At 56.2% G+C, this 16,334-nt stretch overlaps 1 protein-coding gene across 2 annotated transcripts in view; it reads right to left on the minus strand.

Moving 5' to 3' along the window:
* SCUBE1 (signal peptide, CUB domain and EGF like domain containing 1) overlaps nt 1–16,334 on the minus strand; it is a 138,906-nt gene that overhangs the window by 84,308 nt on the left and 38,264 nt on the right. For both annotated transcript variants that reach the window (XM_028115512.2, XM_028115511.2), the window contains exon 4: nt 1,349–1,483. In XM_028115512.2, the coding sequence (XP_027971313.1) occupies nt 1,349–1,483 (135 nt within the window). The remainder of the gene's footprint in view (nt 1–1,348; nt 1,484–16,334) is intronic.

A 16,334-nucleotide genomic window follows, 5' to 3' on the forward strand; every position in this document is an offset into this window, starting at 1 on the left:
AAAGCACACCCAGCGTCCCCAAGCCTCGCCTTGCAAACTCTGTAACTCTAGTGCACGCAGGAGCCCTCACGCCCGAGGTCCCGTCGCATCCTCCCAAGACCCTGGTGGGTCAGTGCCACATCTCCACTTTGCGCGTGAGGAAGCTGAGGGGTTCAGGGCGGTAGGGGCTTCCCCGGCAGGGAGCCGCAGAGCTGGAGTCATACCCACCAGGCCTCTGAGCCCAGGGTTTTGTCCCCACCTTTCAGTGTGAGCCACTCCCTGGTCTCCTGCTGGTGCCACAGTCACAAGCCGGGCCCCTCCCGCACCCCCTCCTTGGGGGCTGGGCTCAGGCTGGGGCCATGTGGCTCTCCTGGCCTCCTTCCCCATCTACTCTTTTTTTTTTTTTTTCCTTATTAAACTTTTGTTTTAATGGGTCTCAAAATTCTGTGACAAATTTCTGGCCAAGTTGTTTCCATTAGAAAGTATTGATTTATAAAAAACGGATAATTTAAAACCACCACTCTCATGAGCGCACACACTGGCCGGGCCCCAGGAGCGCTGGCTCTCGCCCGTGTCCACAGCCCACTTGGCTGCAGCACAGAGCCTGCCTCGAGATTCCAGACCTTGCCATTATCTTAAGCAAGATACGCCTCTAAGCCTTCGCAAATGCTGTTCCCTCTACCTAGAAGCCCCTCTCCTCTAGGCATGGGGTCCTGCCTTCTGGCCCACTGTCCTACCTCGCGGTCCTGCTGCCCTGGGCCTAAACTCTGACCACCCCTCCCCTGAAACCAGGGCCCTTCACCTGCTGGGCTTGGCTAGAGGCCAGGTTCTGTCCCAGCCTGGGGCTGTGCCAGGCTACTCCAGCACGCCGGCTGGCCTGCCATCCCACCCAGCATCCAGGGGGCAGCAGGCTCCCGACCACAAGGACCCTCGGCTGGCTGGTGACCCAGTTAACGTGCAGAGACCGAGAAATTGGCACTCGGCCTGGTCAGACCTCCAGCTCACCTTGGGGAAGGGGGACCACGGAGGATGGGGCCCCCCTCTTCCTGGCCACAGCCGGCCTTCAGCCCAGAAAGGAAAACAGCTTCTCTGGTCACATCTGCCCATTTGCGGCCCCACCTCGCCTCCACATAAAAACACCAGGAGCACCGACAGCCCTGGTGTAGTGGGCGGTGGGCGGGAGCTGGGAGGAGTTCTGTGCAGAACCAACACCAGAAGCACAAAACAGCCATTCAGGCCACCACCCAAATTCCCTGCCTGGACCCTGAGGCCCCTGGAATCAAGACGTGGAGAAGGGAGTTTGCAGGGGCCGCCTGTTTCTGGGGGCGTGGGGTGGGAGGCGTGCCTGGTCAGCACGGGCAGTACTCACCGTTGGAGCGGTGGATGCAGGTATGCTGGTTGTCGCTGAGGAAAAAGCCACCGTGGCACTGACACTCGTAGCTGCCCATGGCATTGACGCAGATCTGCTGGCAGCCGCCATTGTTGTCCTGACACTCGTCCACATCTGCAAGAAGGGAGAAGGCGACAGGAGAAATCACACCTGGTGCTGCAAGTGGGGTGTGATCCGCTGGGAGGGCATGGATGGGATCAGTTTCCTCAGGCTGCACAGAAGGCACTGCACAGAGTGGTACTACAGTGATGCTCCACAGAAGTACTCCTTGGTAGTACTCCATGGTGACGCTGCATAGAGTGATACTAGTGATACTCCACAGAAGTACTCCATGTGGTACTGCACAGGGCCGCATTGCGGTGATACTCCACAGAAGTACTCCATGTGGTACTGCACAGGGCCGCACTGCAGTGATACTCCACAGAAGTACTCCATGTGGTACTACACAGTGGTACTGCACAGGGCCGCACTGCGGTGATACTCCACAGAAGTACTCCATGTGGTACTACACAGGGGTACTGCACAGGGCCGCACTGCGGTGATACTCCACAGAAGTACTCCATGTGGTACTGCACAGGGGTACTGCACAGGGCCGCACTGCGGTGATACTCCACAGAAGTACTCCATGTGGTACTGCACAGGGCCGCACTGCGGTGATACTCCACAGAAGTATTCCATGTGGTACTGCACAGGGCCGCACTGCGGTGATACTCCACAGAAGTACTCCATGTGGTACTGCACAGGGCCGCACTGCGGTGATACTCCACAGAAGTACTCCATGTGGTACTGCACAGGGCCGCACTGCGGTGATACTCCACAGAAGTACTCCATGTGGTAACTGCATAGGGCCGCACTGCGGTGATACTCCACAGAAGTACTCCATGTGGTACTGCACAGTGGTACTGCACAGGGCCGCACTGCAGTGATACTCCACAGAAGTACTCCATGTGGTACTGCACAGAATGATACTACAGCAGTACTCAGATGTACTACATGTGGTACTCCATGGTAACGCTGCACAGAGTGAACTATGGATACTCCATAGATGTACCCCATGTGGTACTCCACAGAGCTACATCATACAGTGACACTCCACAGAGGTACTCCATGATGGTACTGCATAGTGGTACTGCACAGAGCTTTACTACAGTGATATTCCACAGATATACTCCATGTGGTACTCCATAGTACTACACGATAGTGACACTCCACAGAGGTACTCCTTGGCAGTACCCTATGGTATGGCATAGAATGATACTAGTTATACTCCACAGATGTGCTCCATGTGGTACTTTAAAGATTTTATTTATTTTGACAGAGAGAGAGAGACAGCGAGAGAGGGAACACAAGCAGGGGGAGGGGGAGAGGGAGAAGCAGTCTCCCCGCCGAGCAGAGAGCCCGACGCGGGGCTCGATCCCAGGACCCCGGGATCATGACCTGAGCCGAAGGCAGACGCTTAACCGACTGAGCCGCCCAGGTGCCCCTCCATGTGGTGCTTTAGAGAGCTATCCTATGGTGATACTCCACAGATGTACTCCATGTGGTACTCCATGGTGACACTGCGCAGAGCAATACTATGGTGATACTTCGCAGACCTACTGAATGTGGTACTGCATGGTGGCACCATAAAGGGCCATACTACCATGATACTCCATGTTATACTCCACAGCGGTACTGCACAGAACTACGCAACAGTGATACTCCACAGAGGTACTCCTTGGTAGTACTCCATGGTGGTATTGCACAGAGTGATACTACAGTGATACTCCACAAAGGTACTCCATGTGGTACTCCACAGTAACACCACACAGAGCTGTACTATGGTGATATTCCATAGTGGTAACTCCACGGTGGTACTCTACGGTAGTGCTCCCTGGACATACTCTACATGGTACTCCACAACAGTACCCCACAGAGTTACTCCGTAGAGGTAGACAGTTACAACGGTTGTAATGCTAGCTGCCCCTCAGATCCGGTGCGACCCGCACCACTCTAGGTGTCTGACCTGTACCAACTCCTTTAATCCCCACAGCAACCCTGTAAATCAGATCCAGGTATTAGCCCATTTTAGAGATGAGGAAACTGAGGTCCAGAGGGCCAAAGTCACCTGTCTGAGGTCCCACCTGGTAGTGTGATTCCCAAATTGTGATCTCACGGATACTGCTGGATTTTCCCTCTCTAGGAAGATTGTGCGAGCTGCACTGTCTCCCCCCAATACACAGAGCCTCGCCAACCAAACTCTAATGTCCCCTCTTTCTTCAATCACACCTCAGATTTATAACCAGTAACACAAGACTTGGCAGCCCTGGAGAGGCTAGAGGACAGGGCGGCCTGCCTTCTGCCTTGCAAACTGATTTCAAAAGTCTAGAGAATGGGGAAGTTTTTAAAAGGCCCTAACCTCCGGCTGCCAAGACAGCTGCAGAAGGTCGCTAAGTGGTCTTCCCACTCTCTGGGAGAGACAGACCTCAGGGCCGACACTCAGTTTTGACCAGAGGCTGCTGGCACAAAGGGTGCTATTGGCTGAAAAGAGGCTTTATGGAGTTCTGGTCTTGAACAGAACAGCATGTTTCAATTACCGAAGTCATAACCCCCTACGCTGTCAGTTTGTTTAATGAAAGAAGGGCTTCTTAAACCTTAATGTGCCATGTCTGTATTGTCACTTTGATAGGCAAAAACATGAAACCAAAAGGCAAGGTGAGCTACTGGCTGCTTCTAGCCAATCCGCTGACCCACAACACACACACAGACACACACACACACACACACACACACACACTTTGGCACTAAGCTTTTTATGCTGTTCTTTTTAACGCAGCCATCTTTCAGTACTGGAACCTAAAGGATGTGAAAATGTCAAGAACCAGGTGGACTGACCTGCACTGAACCAGGAGAGGACTCAGCTCTGGAACGACGTCAGCTGGGTCCTACTGAGGCTTAGGGACAAAGGCCCACTTCACCACCCAAGAGACCACATAGCTGCTTCTGAGGCCAGCGCCGAGGCAGGCCATGATCTCCAGCAAGCTCAAATGTCAGCTGTGTGGCGGCCGGGAGGGGGACAGAGATCTGAACTCTAAAAGCCACCAACCGTTACAGTTAAAATGGGAAAGGTGGCTCTTGCTGAGAAGAGACAGAGTGGGGTCCCAGGGGAGCTGGGAAGGCCAGAGAGGGATTATTTTGAAGACCTTTCTCCACTCAACAGAGTCTTACTTAGTGGTGGCTCCCTCAGGGCCCAGGGCTAATGTCACCCTTGCTGGGGGCATCTCCCCTCCCCTCTGCAGTGTCTGCTTCCGGGCATCCCTCCCCTGCCTGCACTAGACCATGAACGGGCTCTAAGCCAGGCGCCAAGTCTTGTTCATCCTACCAATAACAACGTGGAGTTAACGTCCCTCGAGTGTTCATTATGTGTCAGGCATGGGGCCTCCCAAATAGCAACTCACTCCACCCTTGTAGCAGCCCTGAGTGACAGGCTGTGGGACGCCTCCATTGTATAGAGGAGGACACCAAGGCACAGACGACTGAAGTCACTTGAGCCAAGTCACACAGCTGCTCGGAGCGAAGGCAGGACTTAAACCTGCTGTCCGCCTCCTGAGCTCATGCCTTTGCCCACCACGAAGCTGGCCGTGCCAGCAAGCACACTCAGGCTAATGCTACAAAGAACCAGCTCCTCCTAACGTGAGCTTGAGCTGGGTGTCACCTTGAACGTGTCTGTGAAGCCCCGACGCAAATGCAGAGCCAGAGCCAGGCTGCCACGAGTCCCGCACGGAGTGCCCCGGCACACCTGGGGTTGGTCCCGTCCCCCTCCCGGGAACGCCCCAGAGAGGCACTGGCGCTGATGCGCGTGTAATGATGACATCTGCTCTGGGACTCAGTCCAGACCCCCTTCAAATCATGTTCTTTGCTGCTCTTCCCGTGGTTCTCAGAGTCTTTGCTCCGTGCCTCGGCTTCCCCAGCTCTAGCAAAGGTACCATTGGTAAAAAAAAAAAAACTGAAACAGATACAGGCCCTCGAGAATTCATGGTGTGAAAACGCTACTCGGACCCCACCATGAAGGAGCTTGCCGGTGCCACCCATCCGATCTGGCCCCTCTCCCCACTTCCCTGGGAGCCAGGAGCCAGAGGGCTGTAGACGCTGCACATTGACAGAACTTCAGTGAGCTGGCCGAGGGACAGCGTTGTTTACACTAGCCGGGAACAATGACTCTCAAACACTGATGAATAATTTGAAACAAATGCAAGGCCGTGTAAACATTTCTTTTCCCCACTCCCAAACGACAAAGCCCTGAGATTAAGCAGGAGGGAAGAGGGGGCTGCCCCCTCTGTACCCGTTTTCCACTGTGGTCCAAACACAGGCCTCCCTCAAGCTGGACAGGAAACCATAGTCTCAGAATCCCTTTGGGCAGCCTGTGGGCATTACCAACTTCTCTAGGGGCTGGATGAGGGGCCTGATGCCCACTTCATACCCCTCACACCCCGGGGCTCAGGCCCCCAGACGGCACTCACAGTGAAGGCTGGAGCGACCAGCTGGAGGAGCTGGGTCTGCGAGATGGCATCCCACGGGCCTAGGGCAGGATGGGTTGACCTGGAGCACAGCACTATGGGAACTACTTAACCCCCCGGCCCTCCTGAGGGTGGGCAGCCTGGCACACGTTGTTCCTTGGCCCGCGCAGGACTCACAAAACTCTGTGATGAGAGGCCCCGCACGGCAAAGAGGGAGCCTACACCTGGGAGTCGGACAACCCGAGTTCTGGCTCTGGCCCATGGCAGGTGCTCAGGTCTTATCAGCAGAAGGAAGTGCAGACTGCGCCCTCCAGGAAGCCCTCCTGGAGCGCTGGAGGCACACACAGCCCTTGTCCTTCTCTCCCATGGAACTGCTCCATGCACGGACAGGCCCCGGTGTGGGAGTCCCACGGCCCCACGCCCCCACCAGGGCCGAGCATCAGGGTTGGCTGCGCAGGGCTGGCAGCCTGGACATAGAGGCCAGTCCTCGCTGCCAGCCGGGGCGCTCAGGGTCTGTCCTCACAGATCTGCGCCAGAGCTCCACCCTGGGGGCAGTATTCCTACCAGACAGATGCTCAGATGAGAAAATGGAGGCCTAGGGAGGAGAAGGGGTATGCCTAATGCTATAGAACAGGAAGAAGAGAGGTTCGATGCCTGATGAGCGTGGATCCAAGGCCTTGCCCTGCTCTTCTGTGATCTGGCTTCTCTCAGTGAGGACGCTTCAAGCCCAATCATGGCAACGAGAAGTGGTTCCCTGGGTGTGTCTGCTTAACACACCACCCCTGACCTTACGGGCTTGTGTCTCCAACACTCCTCGTCTCTGAGGGCTTCCTGGTGCCCAGCAGAATTTGCTCACCCCCTACGCCCAGACTTGCTCTGCCCTGGACCTCAGGCTTGGTCATCCTGTCTCTACTGTGGGTTGAGGAGAGATCCAAGTCTCCATAACACGCCTGCCCCTGGTGGATGGTCAGACTGCGTAGGTGCTAAGTGTCAGCAGGATAAACTGAATGGCACCTGTGTGCTTGGACATGCCAGTGATGGGGAGCTCACTACCTATAAGGTCAGTCCCCTGGTGCAGAGAGCCGTCTTGGTTCCTTCTGGGCACAAAGAGGGGGCACGTTCAAGGCTCTCCACGGTGTGCCACTTCTCTAGCAGCTGCACCTACTTCTGCTGTTCTCTGAACATACCCTCTTGTTCACACTCGCCTTCATATGCACACATGCACCTCCTCCTGGGGTACCCAGGAGGGTACCCTCCTTGTCCAGACTGAAGTCCTTGCCTTCGAAATTCACCCAAAATGGTTTTGCTCATTCATTCCCTCTACAGACCCTGAGCACCTGCTATGTGCCACACTCCCCAAGAGCTGCCGGGGCGCCAAAGTGAACATCTCTCGTTAAGTCCCTGTTCACCAAGCTGCTGCTGGACTGGCCCTGAGCACAGAGAACAGTGGCGAGCTAGGCCGAGGAGGGCAGGGAGATTCATGATGTGAGGCTGGAGGACGGAGAGGTGTTGTTGAAGCAAAGTTTTGTGGAAGAGGCATGGCAGGGCACAGATGGGGAAGAGCTGGTGACCCTTTGGGCAGAAGAGGAGTTCTGGAAGCTTTGCGGCCTGCACACCCCCTGTTGAGGAGACCTCAAGGGCTCTCACAAACCCTGGCTCTGTGTGGGTCCTCCTGGCCCCTATTCCCATCAGTGCTGCTGGGAGAAGGGACAGTCCTTGGGGAAGAAGTCAGAGCATCATTAACCATGACGGCCTTGGGCAGAGGCTGAGCCAGTATGCAGGGAGGGCCCTGAGCAAGCCTGTTTCCAATCCGTGCTTCAGGCTCCCTGAGTGGGCTCCGGAAGGGATACGGGGACTGTTCTGTCTCTGAATCCCGCTGGCAGCTCATGATCCTTCATCTTCTTTTATGGCCACAGCTAAATGAACATTCCCGGAAGTCAGGGAGCTCCTGGGCACAGGGACTTAGCTGCAGAGCAGAGCCGAGGCCCTGTGGGTTTGGGGTAGGCTCTGGGCTCATAGTGGGAAACCCTCTTAATTGGCAACAGAAGAACTGATGGATGTATTGTGGAGGCCAGACCCAAAGCCCTGGTTCTGTGAGGGTCCTGTGTGGCCCTCTATCACGGGCCGCCTGGACCAGCCAGGTCATTCCCTGGAAGGCCCCGGCCTGCAGCTGCCTCCCTACCCTCCCCGCCCTCCCTGGGGAACGTGCTCCCCTCTTGAACACACAAACGCATCTTTGTGCCATGACGACTGGTTGAGCCCCTGACTCTTTTGGGCTGGGGTAGGGGCAGCGGGCGGGGGTGCAGGGAGAGAAGGGGAGGGAAGGGGAATCTGAGCCGGCTGGTCATGGCCTCAGGGGGCCGCTGGCTGGTGGGGCTGTGGGACACCCTCAGAAACAGATCATCCCGATGCAGTCTGGGAGAAAAGACACATGGCCTCTGCTTAGAGAAGCCCCCTCCTGCCCCTCCCACACCCGAGCAGTCACCAAGTCCGTCTTTCGGCTTCCTTACGACCTTGCCCATTTGTTTGCCTCCACGACTGAGGCACCACCCTCCCTGGCTTGGGCCTCAATTCCTGCCCAAAGGCATAGTCCGCATGCTCCTCCTTGACCTCAAGGCCTCCAGCCACCCCTCCCAGTCCCGGTGGCCACGGTGACCACTCTAATCCAAAGAGGAATGGCACCCTGGCACCACAGACCAAGTCCAAACAGAGTCTCCGGGGTCAGGTGTCCCCACCTTACGCTGTAGTGCCTGACAGGAGGTCTGGATGCTGGGGTCGGGGAGACTGCTGTCAGCTGTGACTCTTGCCCATCTCTGCTGGGTGGGCCCATCACTCACGGGCACAGGCCACCCCCGCCCCCACCAGCCAGCCAGAGGGTTGTGTCTGGGATGGGCCCATGCCCTGTGACGGCCATGGTTGTTTTCCAGCGAGAAGGTTTCCAGAGCTGACACCAATAGGTTGTCGGTTAATCTGGTTCTGGAAGGCCTCTGCAGGCAGGACTGTGGTTTGCCCATGAGGTTTGCTTTTTGGCCCAAGGTGCTAGTGTTTATTTTTATTAATAGCTGGCTATTTGTCCTACTTTGGACCAAGAATCCAGGTTTGCAGTTATTTATAATAACTAAAAATTACTTCTGGATCCAGCTTTGCTTGCTTTGTGTTTCCCACGAACATTTCACGATTTGAAACAGAGACTCTGTGTTCTGCTTGGGCCCCGCCCATGTTTTCCTGGCTGCCAAGAGCCTACTATGTGTCAGACCCTGTGCCTGGCTCCGGCATCACAGACCCCACTGAGGGTCCAAGAACAGAGGTAGAGGCCCCAGCCCATCTTAGGAACCAAACTTGACCTCCAACCCTGACAGCTCCCTGCTGGTCCCTGAGGGCTGAGGCCCCAGCCCTCCCCTGGCCCCTTTCAGAAGGGAGGCTTAGGCAGAAAAGCCTCTTGGCTATCGAACGGCTCTTGCAAAATTGCATTTGATGAGTTAAGTGTAAATAAATGAGAACCAGATGGATTAGATTTCGGGTAAAATACACATGGGTCTTAGAGCTTTGGGGCCTGGGTTCTGCCAGATCCAGGACACTCCCTGAGCTGTCAGAGGTGCTGGCATAGGCAGGGGGGAGGTAAGACTGGGGTCTCCCGGGAGGACCTGTCTCTGCTTCCTGGGTCTGGGCATCAGCTGGGGTCTTCTCTGGGGTGCCTGACTCTCCAGCAGGTCAGCTAGATGCAGGAGACACGGGATCTCCCACCATGGCCCTGCTCTGACACCGAGCCCCTCGGGTTGGGCCTGCATCCAAGCTTAGGACAGGCAGATCAGGCTCATGAGTGGTGGGGTCAGCTTTCCAGACCTTCAAGCCCTCCGCTCACATCCAGACTGGAGGAGCCGGCCCACGACAGGACCCAGCTCCGCTGAAGCTGTTGGCCTTGAGGCTCTGGTCACCTCATCCTTCATCCGGGCCCCACCTTCAATCCTAGCTGCTGCCTGGTAGTCCTCCAGAGAGGGGGGAGCAGCACTAATTGTCCCTAAGGATCTGGAGACACCGCTGACCACTCCTCCTGACGTCAGTCTCCGTGAGGTCTCCCTGTGACCGCTGCCCTCGGGTGCTATCCTTGCCTTACCAGCTGGGGTACGAGATTCAGTGAGTAACTTGCCGTGTGACCTTGGGCCAGTCACTTAACCTTTTTGGACCTTGGTCTCCGTCTTTACAAAACAGGTGTAATAGGTACCTTAAGTTGTTTCGGGAATTAAAGAAAATAACGCGGTAAAGCACTCAGCACAGTGCCTAGCACACACAAAGACCACCAATAAATGTTACCAGCTGGTGAGCGAAGCCACTGCCAAGGGCTACAGAGAAGCACAGGTGTGAACTTGCCCTAGGGGACGGTAAGGTCCCTTCCAAACCGGAAGAGTGACAACAAGCCACATCCTAAGGGAGCCCTCGGCCTTGCCTCAGCCTTCTGGTCTCCAAGCAGAGCAGCTTCAGCTTCTGGAACTGCTCCCTCCCGACAGAGGTGCTGGCTGGCTCACCACCCTGTCACCCTTCTCTGGGGAACCCTCGCCTATCAGGTACTTAATGTGGGCCCAGAACTGGATACAGAGCCACGTGTGTGGCCTCCTCAGGGTATGGGACAAGCCCCACTCTCTGCACATGCTACCTCCTCATATGTCCGCTTATTCTTAAAGACTTCCTTTTTTTTTTTTTTTTAAGGATTTACTTATTTATTTTACAGAAAGAGAGAGCGAGCGAGTGGTGGGGGTGGGGAGGGGCAGAGAATTTCAAGCAGACTCCCTGCTGAGCGCAGAGCCTGACGCAGGGCTCGATCTCACGGCCCTGAGATCATGACCTGAGCTGAAACCAAGAGTCAGACGCTTAACTGGCTGCACCATCCAGGCGCCTCTCCCCTTAATGAGATATGATTCACAGTACTTAAGATTCATCATCTTAACGGGTACACGCCAGTGGTTTTTAGTGCATTCACAAGGTGGTGCGAACACCACCACGATCTAATTCCAGAACGTTTCCATCAGCCCAAAAAGAAACCCTGTGCTTATAATCAGTCAATCTCAATTCTCCCTTCCCTGCTGCTCCTGGCAACCACTTGCCTACTTTCTGTCTCTATGGACGGGCCTCTTCTGGACACTTTCTGTCAATGGAACCATACAGCATGTGTTCGTTGTGTCTGGCTTCTCCCACATACCAGGACGTTTTCAAGGTCCATCCATGCTGGAGCATGTGTCATTCATGTGGATGCCCGAACAATCTTCTGCTGTAGGGAGAGACCCATTCACCAGCTGATGGACACGCGCCTTGCTTCCACCGTTTAGCTGTTGTGATGCCGCTGTGAACCGCATGTTCAGGTTGTTGTGAGAACATGCTTAAATCCTCTCGGGCGTAGACCCAGCAGCAGCATCAGGTCACACGGTAGTTCCATGTGTTACTTTTGGAGGGAATGTCAAACTGTTTTCCACAGCGGCCGCCCCGGTTCCCGTTCCCATCAGCAAAACGTGAGGGCTCCAGAGTCTCCATGCCCTTGCCAACACTTGTTGTTTCCCATTTTTTTAAATTATAGCCATCCTGGGGGGTGTGAGGTGGTGCTGCATTACGGTTTTGATTTGCAGTTCCCTGACTAATGGTGTTGAGCATCCTTCCATGTGCTTGTTGTCCATCTGTGCGTCCTTTTCGGGGCACTGTCTGTCAAATCCCTGGCCCACTTTTACACTGGGTACCCGTCTGTCTGCTGTTGAGTTCTGAGAGTCCTTCAAACATCCCAGATATTAGACTCTTACCGGATACACGGTTGGCAAACACATTTGCATTCTGTGGGCAGTACCTCCTTTAAAACAGCTTTGGGAAGCACTGTGTCCTGGGAGCTGTGCACCTGCAGGCTCTGTTCCCGGGAGAGGCCGCCCTGTCCCATGGCTTTACCTGCCCTCTAGCTGCCAACACTGCCCAAACCTCTGGGCCTGCCTGCTCTGCCACCCTCGGGCTCGGACACCAATGGCTGACCCCTAGCCTGAACTTAGATGTCCAAAGGCATGACAAACCTAACCCGGCCCTTGCTGAGCTCCTAATTCGACCTCCCCTGAGAACAGAGCAGAACCAAGCAAAGCCTGGCCCTGCCCTCAGCCTTCCCATCTCAGCCAATGGCAGCACGGCTCACTGTCACTTCAGCCACGACACCTGGTAGTCAGCGGGGGTCCCTCCCTTCCCCACTCCCCACATCAAATCCCTTAGCAGGTGCAGTCCTGTCAGCTCTGCCCGCAAATACATCTCCTCGCCCCCGCCCTTCAGGTGCTGGGCCCAGCTCCGCTCCTCTCTGGCCTGGATTACGGCAGTGGCGTCCCCACAGGCCTCCCTCCTTTCGCCCTGGTCCCGCCACCCCACACAACCACCCCTGAGAGTGTCGGCCAGCTGTGCTTTCCCCCTGCCTGGAAGCCTCCAAAGGACTCCCTGCTGGCTTTGGATGAAACACCAACTACCTTCACTGGCTGACAAGGCCCAAGAGAACTGTCCACACCTCGTACTGGCCTCCTCCCTGCTCTGCTCGCCCAACTGCTGCATATGGCGTCCCTGCTGTCCCTTGACCCCAGCTGTCCTGTTCCCATCTGGAGCGGCTGCTCTGCCCAGAATGTTCTTCCTTGGTCTTGGCAGGGCTGGCTCCTCCTTACTCCAACCTCAGCGCCCACATCGCCTCCCTCAGTGGCGACTGAAAGCTGCGGAGTTGCTCCATCCCCTTGTCCTGCCACACGCCCGGCCCTTCCATCTCCTTGCTGTCTTCTCTGTTTGTTTCTCTGTCTCCCCAGAAAAATCCAGAGTCCTTGAGAAGGGGGACCATGGCTGTCTTGAGTGTTTCCATATCTCAGGGTCTGAAATAGTGCATGAGGCACATACGCCATGTTTGTGGGCTGAGTGACTGACAACTGCAAAATGTGGTTGGGGGTGGCAGCTCTGGCCCGAAGGCCCTGGCGCTAGGCCTGTCCCGTGAGGAATGCCCTGTGTGGCCCTGGAGGGGCTGCCCAGTGAGGCCTAGGTCCAGGATCCAGTCAAGGAAGGCAGCTCCAGGTGAATGAGGAGTGAGTGCTGGTCTGCGGGACGGTGGGGTGGAGGCCATGGGCCCGTCAGGAGGGCGAGGGAGGGCTGATCAGAGCAGAGCTGTGTTCATTCATTCACCTGCTTCAGCCCTGCCTGGGAGTGAGCCCCATCGTGGGGGTGAGGTCAGCATGGAGGAGGAGTGGATGTTCCTCAAATCCTGGCAGCCCGTGAGCTTTGGTGCTCCACGAATGCGTGAAGCCACGCAGGACTCTTGGCAGGTCAGCCCAGCCTGAAGGGTCGTCCTGCTTTGTCAGTGCCTTCATAGGTATGAGGACAAAAGTCTTCAGCTGAAGAAAAGCCGTTCTAAGTGGGCAGTGCTTTAGGAAGCAGGTAGAGTGGGTACGGGTTTGGAGGCAGGGGGACACCCTCCTGAACAATACTTCGTTGACCCCCGTCTCTGCCCTTTCTGGCAAGACCACCTTTTTCTTTCATCTCACGCACACGGGCAGGAGAGGAGGCTGCAGGGGAGGGAAGGGGAGCCACATCCCTTGGGCTCCCGCTCTGTGCCAGGCACGCTCATTTCAGTGTCACCGAGCCTCAGCCCGAGGCAGCGGCAGTGTTATCATCAGGAGCTCCGAGGGGCGGGTGGCCTGCCCGTGGTCACCACACGTCAGTGACAGAGCCAGGATGGGAACAGGACACTTTCAGCCCTCTGCCCTCAGGCCTCCAACAGCACAGCTGTGAACATGATCCTGGCTGGACATCTGTGGGAGGCACTGGAATTTTAAAAAATTTCTTTTGATGTGGATAAGAACAGAGGACTGGAAAGAGGGAAGGGGAGGAAAACCAAACAAACAAATCCTGGAACCAAAGCGAGAAGCTCTGAGAAAAGAAAGGGGAAATGCTCTGACAGGATTCTTCGTGAACATCCTCAGAAAGAAAACAGGCCCCGCTGGATGTGACTGCCCCGCGGGCGCGTGTGTGGGGCGAGCAGAGGGAATGCGCCGCCTTGGGAGATACTCCGTGGAAGCAGGAGCTCCTTGGGAGATACTCCGTGGAAGCAGATGCTCCGTGGAAGCAGGAGCTCCTTGGGAGATACTCCGTGGAAGCAGATGCTCCGTGGAAGCAGGAGCTCCTTGGGAGATACTCCGTGGAAGCAGATGCTCCGTGGAAGCAGGAGCTCCTTGGGAGATACTCCGTGGAAGCAGATGCTCCGTGGAAGCAGGAGCTCCCCGTGTCACCTGCCGACACAGTCCTTCCTGCTGGACTCTGGCAAGGTCAGATGACTGACTCCCAGCATATGCCTCCCCGTCTTGGCACAGCCTGGAATCCGGGGCTGATTCTACATTACAACACACTACAATAAACTCTACATTTTCTTCCACCTTCCAAAGCTGTTGGCTTCTTCCTTCTTCCCGCCCGTGCCCTCCACACGTCCGTCAGCGCCGTCGGGCGTTCTCTGTGAATGTGGGGCCCCCAGCATGTCCCAGGCCCCTGTGGCCTCCTGCCCAACCTGCCAAGGCTTTTTTTTTTTTTTTTTTAAGATTTTATTTATTTAACAGAGAGAGAGACAGCGAGAGAGGGAACACAAGCAGGGGGAGCGGGAGAGGGAGAAGCAGGCTTCCCGCCGAGCAGGGAGCCCGATGCGGGGCTCGATCCCAGGACCCTGGGGTCACGACCTGAGCCGAAGGCAGACGCTTAACGACTGAGCCACCCAGGCGCCCCCTTGCCCCGGCTCCTTAACCAGCCTTGCTGTGAACTGGCTCATTCCTTCCTGCACTAAGTGGTCCCTCGCTAACAGGCCTGGGTGGGCCATGCAGCCACAACCGGATGAGCAATGGTTTTGTGCCAACAGAGTTGACACACTTGAGAAAGCGGTAGAGAGGCTGGAAGTGGGTGAACGTGAAGGGGTGAGTGTGGGCACCAGGGCGCTTTGTGGGAAAGGGGGGCACTGAGGGTGGCTGAAACACAGGGAAGACCACCATGCCTCCCGTGGCCACCCCGACCCTTTCTAGCCCACTTGTGGCCACTTCCTTTCCACGGCATTTCTCCCCTCAAGAACCTAGCATGGCTCCCTATCACACTTGTCCAGAAAAACTGCTTTATTTAGAATTTTGAATTCACAAGGAATTCTGAAAATCAGTGACAAAAATGGATCAATAGCCCCACGCTCTAGCTACAACCATAATCCCAGGCATCTATTTTGTTTGTCTTTTTCATGTGTCGATCTTCTCCTGGTGCGAACGGGTCATTCCGTAGGTGACCTTTGCACCCTTCACTGAAAGCTGAGTCAGGCCGTTTTGCAGGACTTCTCCCCTGCCACTGGTCCAGGAGAGAGGGGACCCCTGCCCCGGCCCTCGGCGCACTCCTCTCTGTTCCGCCCCATTAATAAAGGTCCCCGTGAGGGGACACAAGGGGACCACTTAGTGCAGGAAGGAATGAGCCAGCTCACAGCAAGCCCGGTTAAGGAGCTGTGTCCTTTCCAGCCCTTTCCGTAGTAGGGGCCCTTTCCTTCAGATGGGTTCCCGGAGGGAGGGTCCCGGGTTAGAGACTGACTTCCTGCTGGACCTCCTTCATCGGCTGGTTCTGCCACCCTGGGGTAAGCCTGCACAAGCAGCTGCCTCCGCTGGAGTCACCTTTCTCGTGCCCTCGCCGTTCCCCCCAGAGGCCCACCGGTGCTCAGCCACGCCCGTCCGTCCATTCGCCCTCTCCCTTAGTAAGGACACAGTGAGCACGCGGTCAAGGCCTGCCCTCGGGGAGCTGGCTGGCCAGCGGGGGAGAGAAGAGGGGCAATCAATGCAGGTGAACCACTGACTGGGGTCTCAGAGGGCTGCAGGACAAAGAGAGTGTGCGTGTGAGAAGGCTCAAGAGGCCATACTCACACACCCTCAGCCGCGTGAGGACCAGAGCAGGGAAAGGTGTGTTTGCTGGTGGATGCTTGCGTGTGCATGTCTGTGTGCAGTGAGGCTGGAGCAGCAGGTGGGGCCCTGGTAGCTGTGGAAGGGGGGCTGGGGGCCAGGCTTGAGTCGATGCTGTGCCCAGCATGCAGCCAACGGTGACCCCCGACGTGCTTGCATCTGCAGGGATGAAGCTCCGTGTCTCAGGCCTTGAGGGCATTTAGCTGACAGAAGCCACCTGTTTATCCACCACCCTCTACTCCTGAGCCCACTCTCCTACCTGGCTGAGCCTCTCCCACCTCTAGGCTTTGCATGTGCTGCTCCCTCCTCCCCTCACCCCATCTCCACCCCCACCTCGTGACTTTTCAATCATTCCTGGCAGACGAGTTGCCCCCCATACTGGGTGTGGTATTAATTACACCAAGGATACCATACCGGGAGCATTTCTGCACACAGCCTAGAGCTCCTTAAGGGGGCGCAAGTCCCATGGAAATCATCTCAGGACCCCTTGACCTGGCAGATAAGGGCACTCAGGGGACATCT

Source organism: Eumetopias jubatus, unplaced genomic scaffold, assembly GCF_037043125.1.
Source record: "Eumetopias jubatus isolate StellerSeaLion01/CBP00866 unplaced genomic scaffold, mEumJub1_p1.0 scaffold_8, whole genome shotgun sequence".
Taxonomy (NCBI): Eukaryota; Metazoa; Chordata; class Mammalia; order Carnivora; family Otariidae; genus Eumetopias; species Eumetopias jubatus.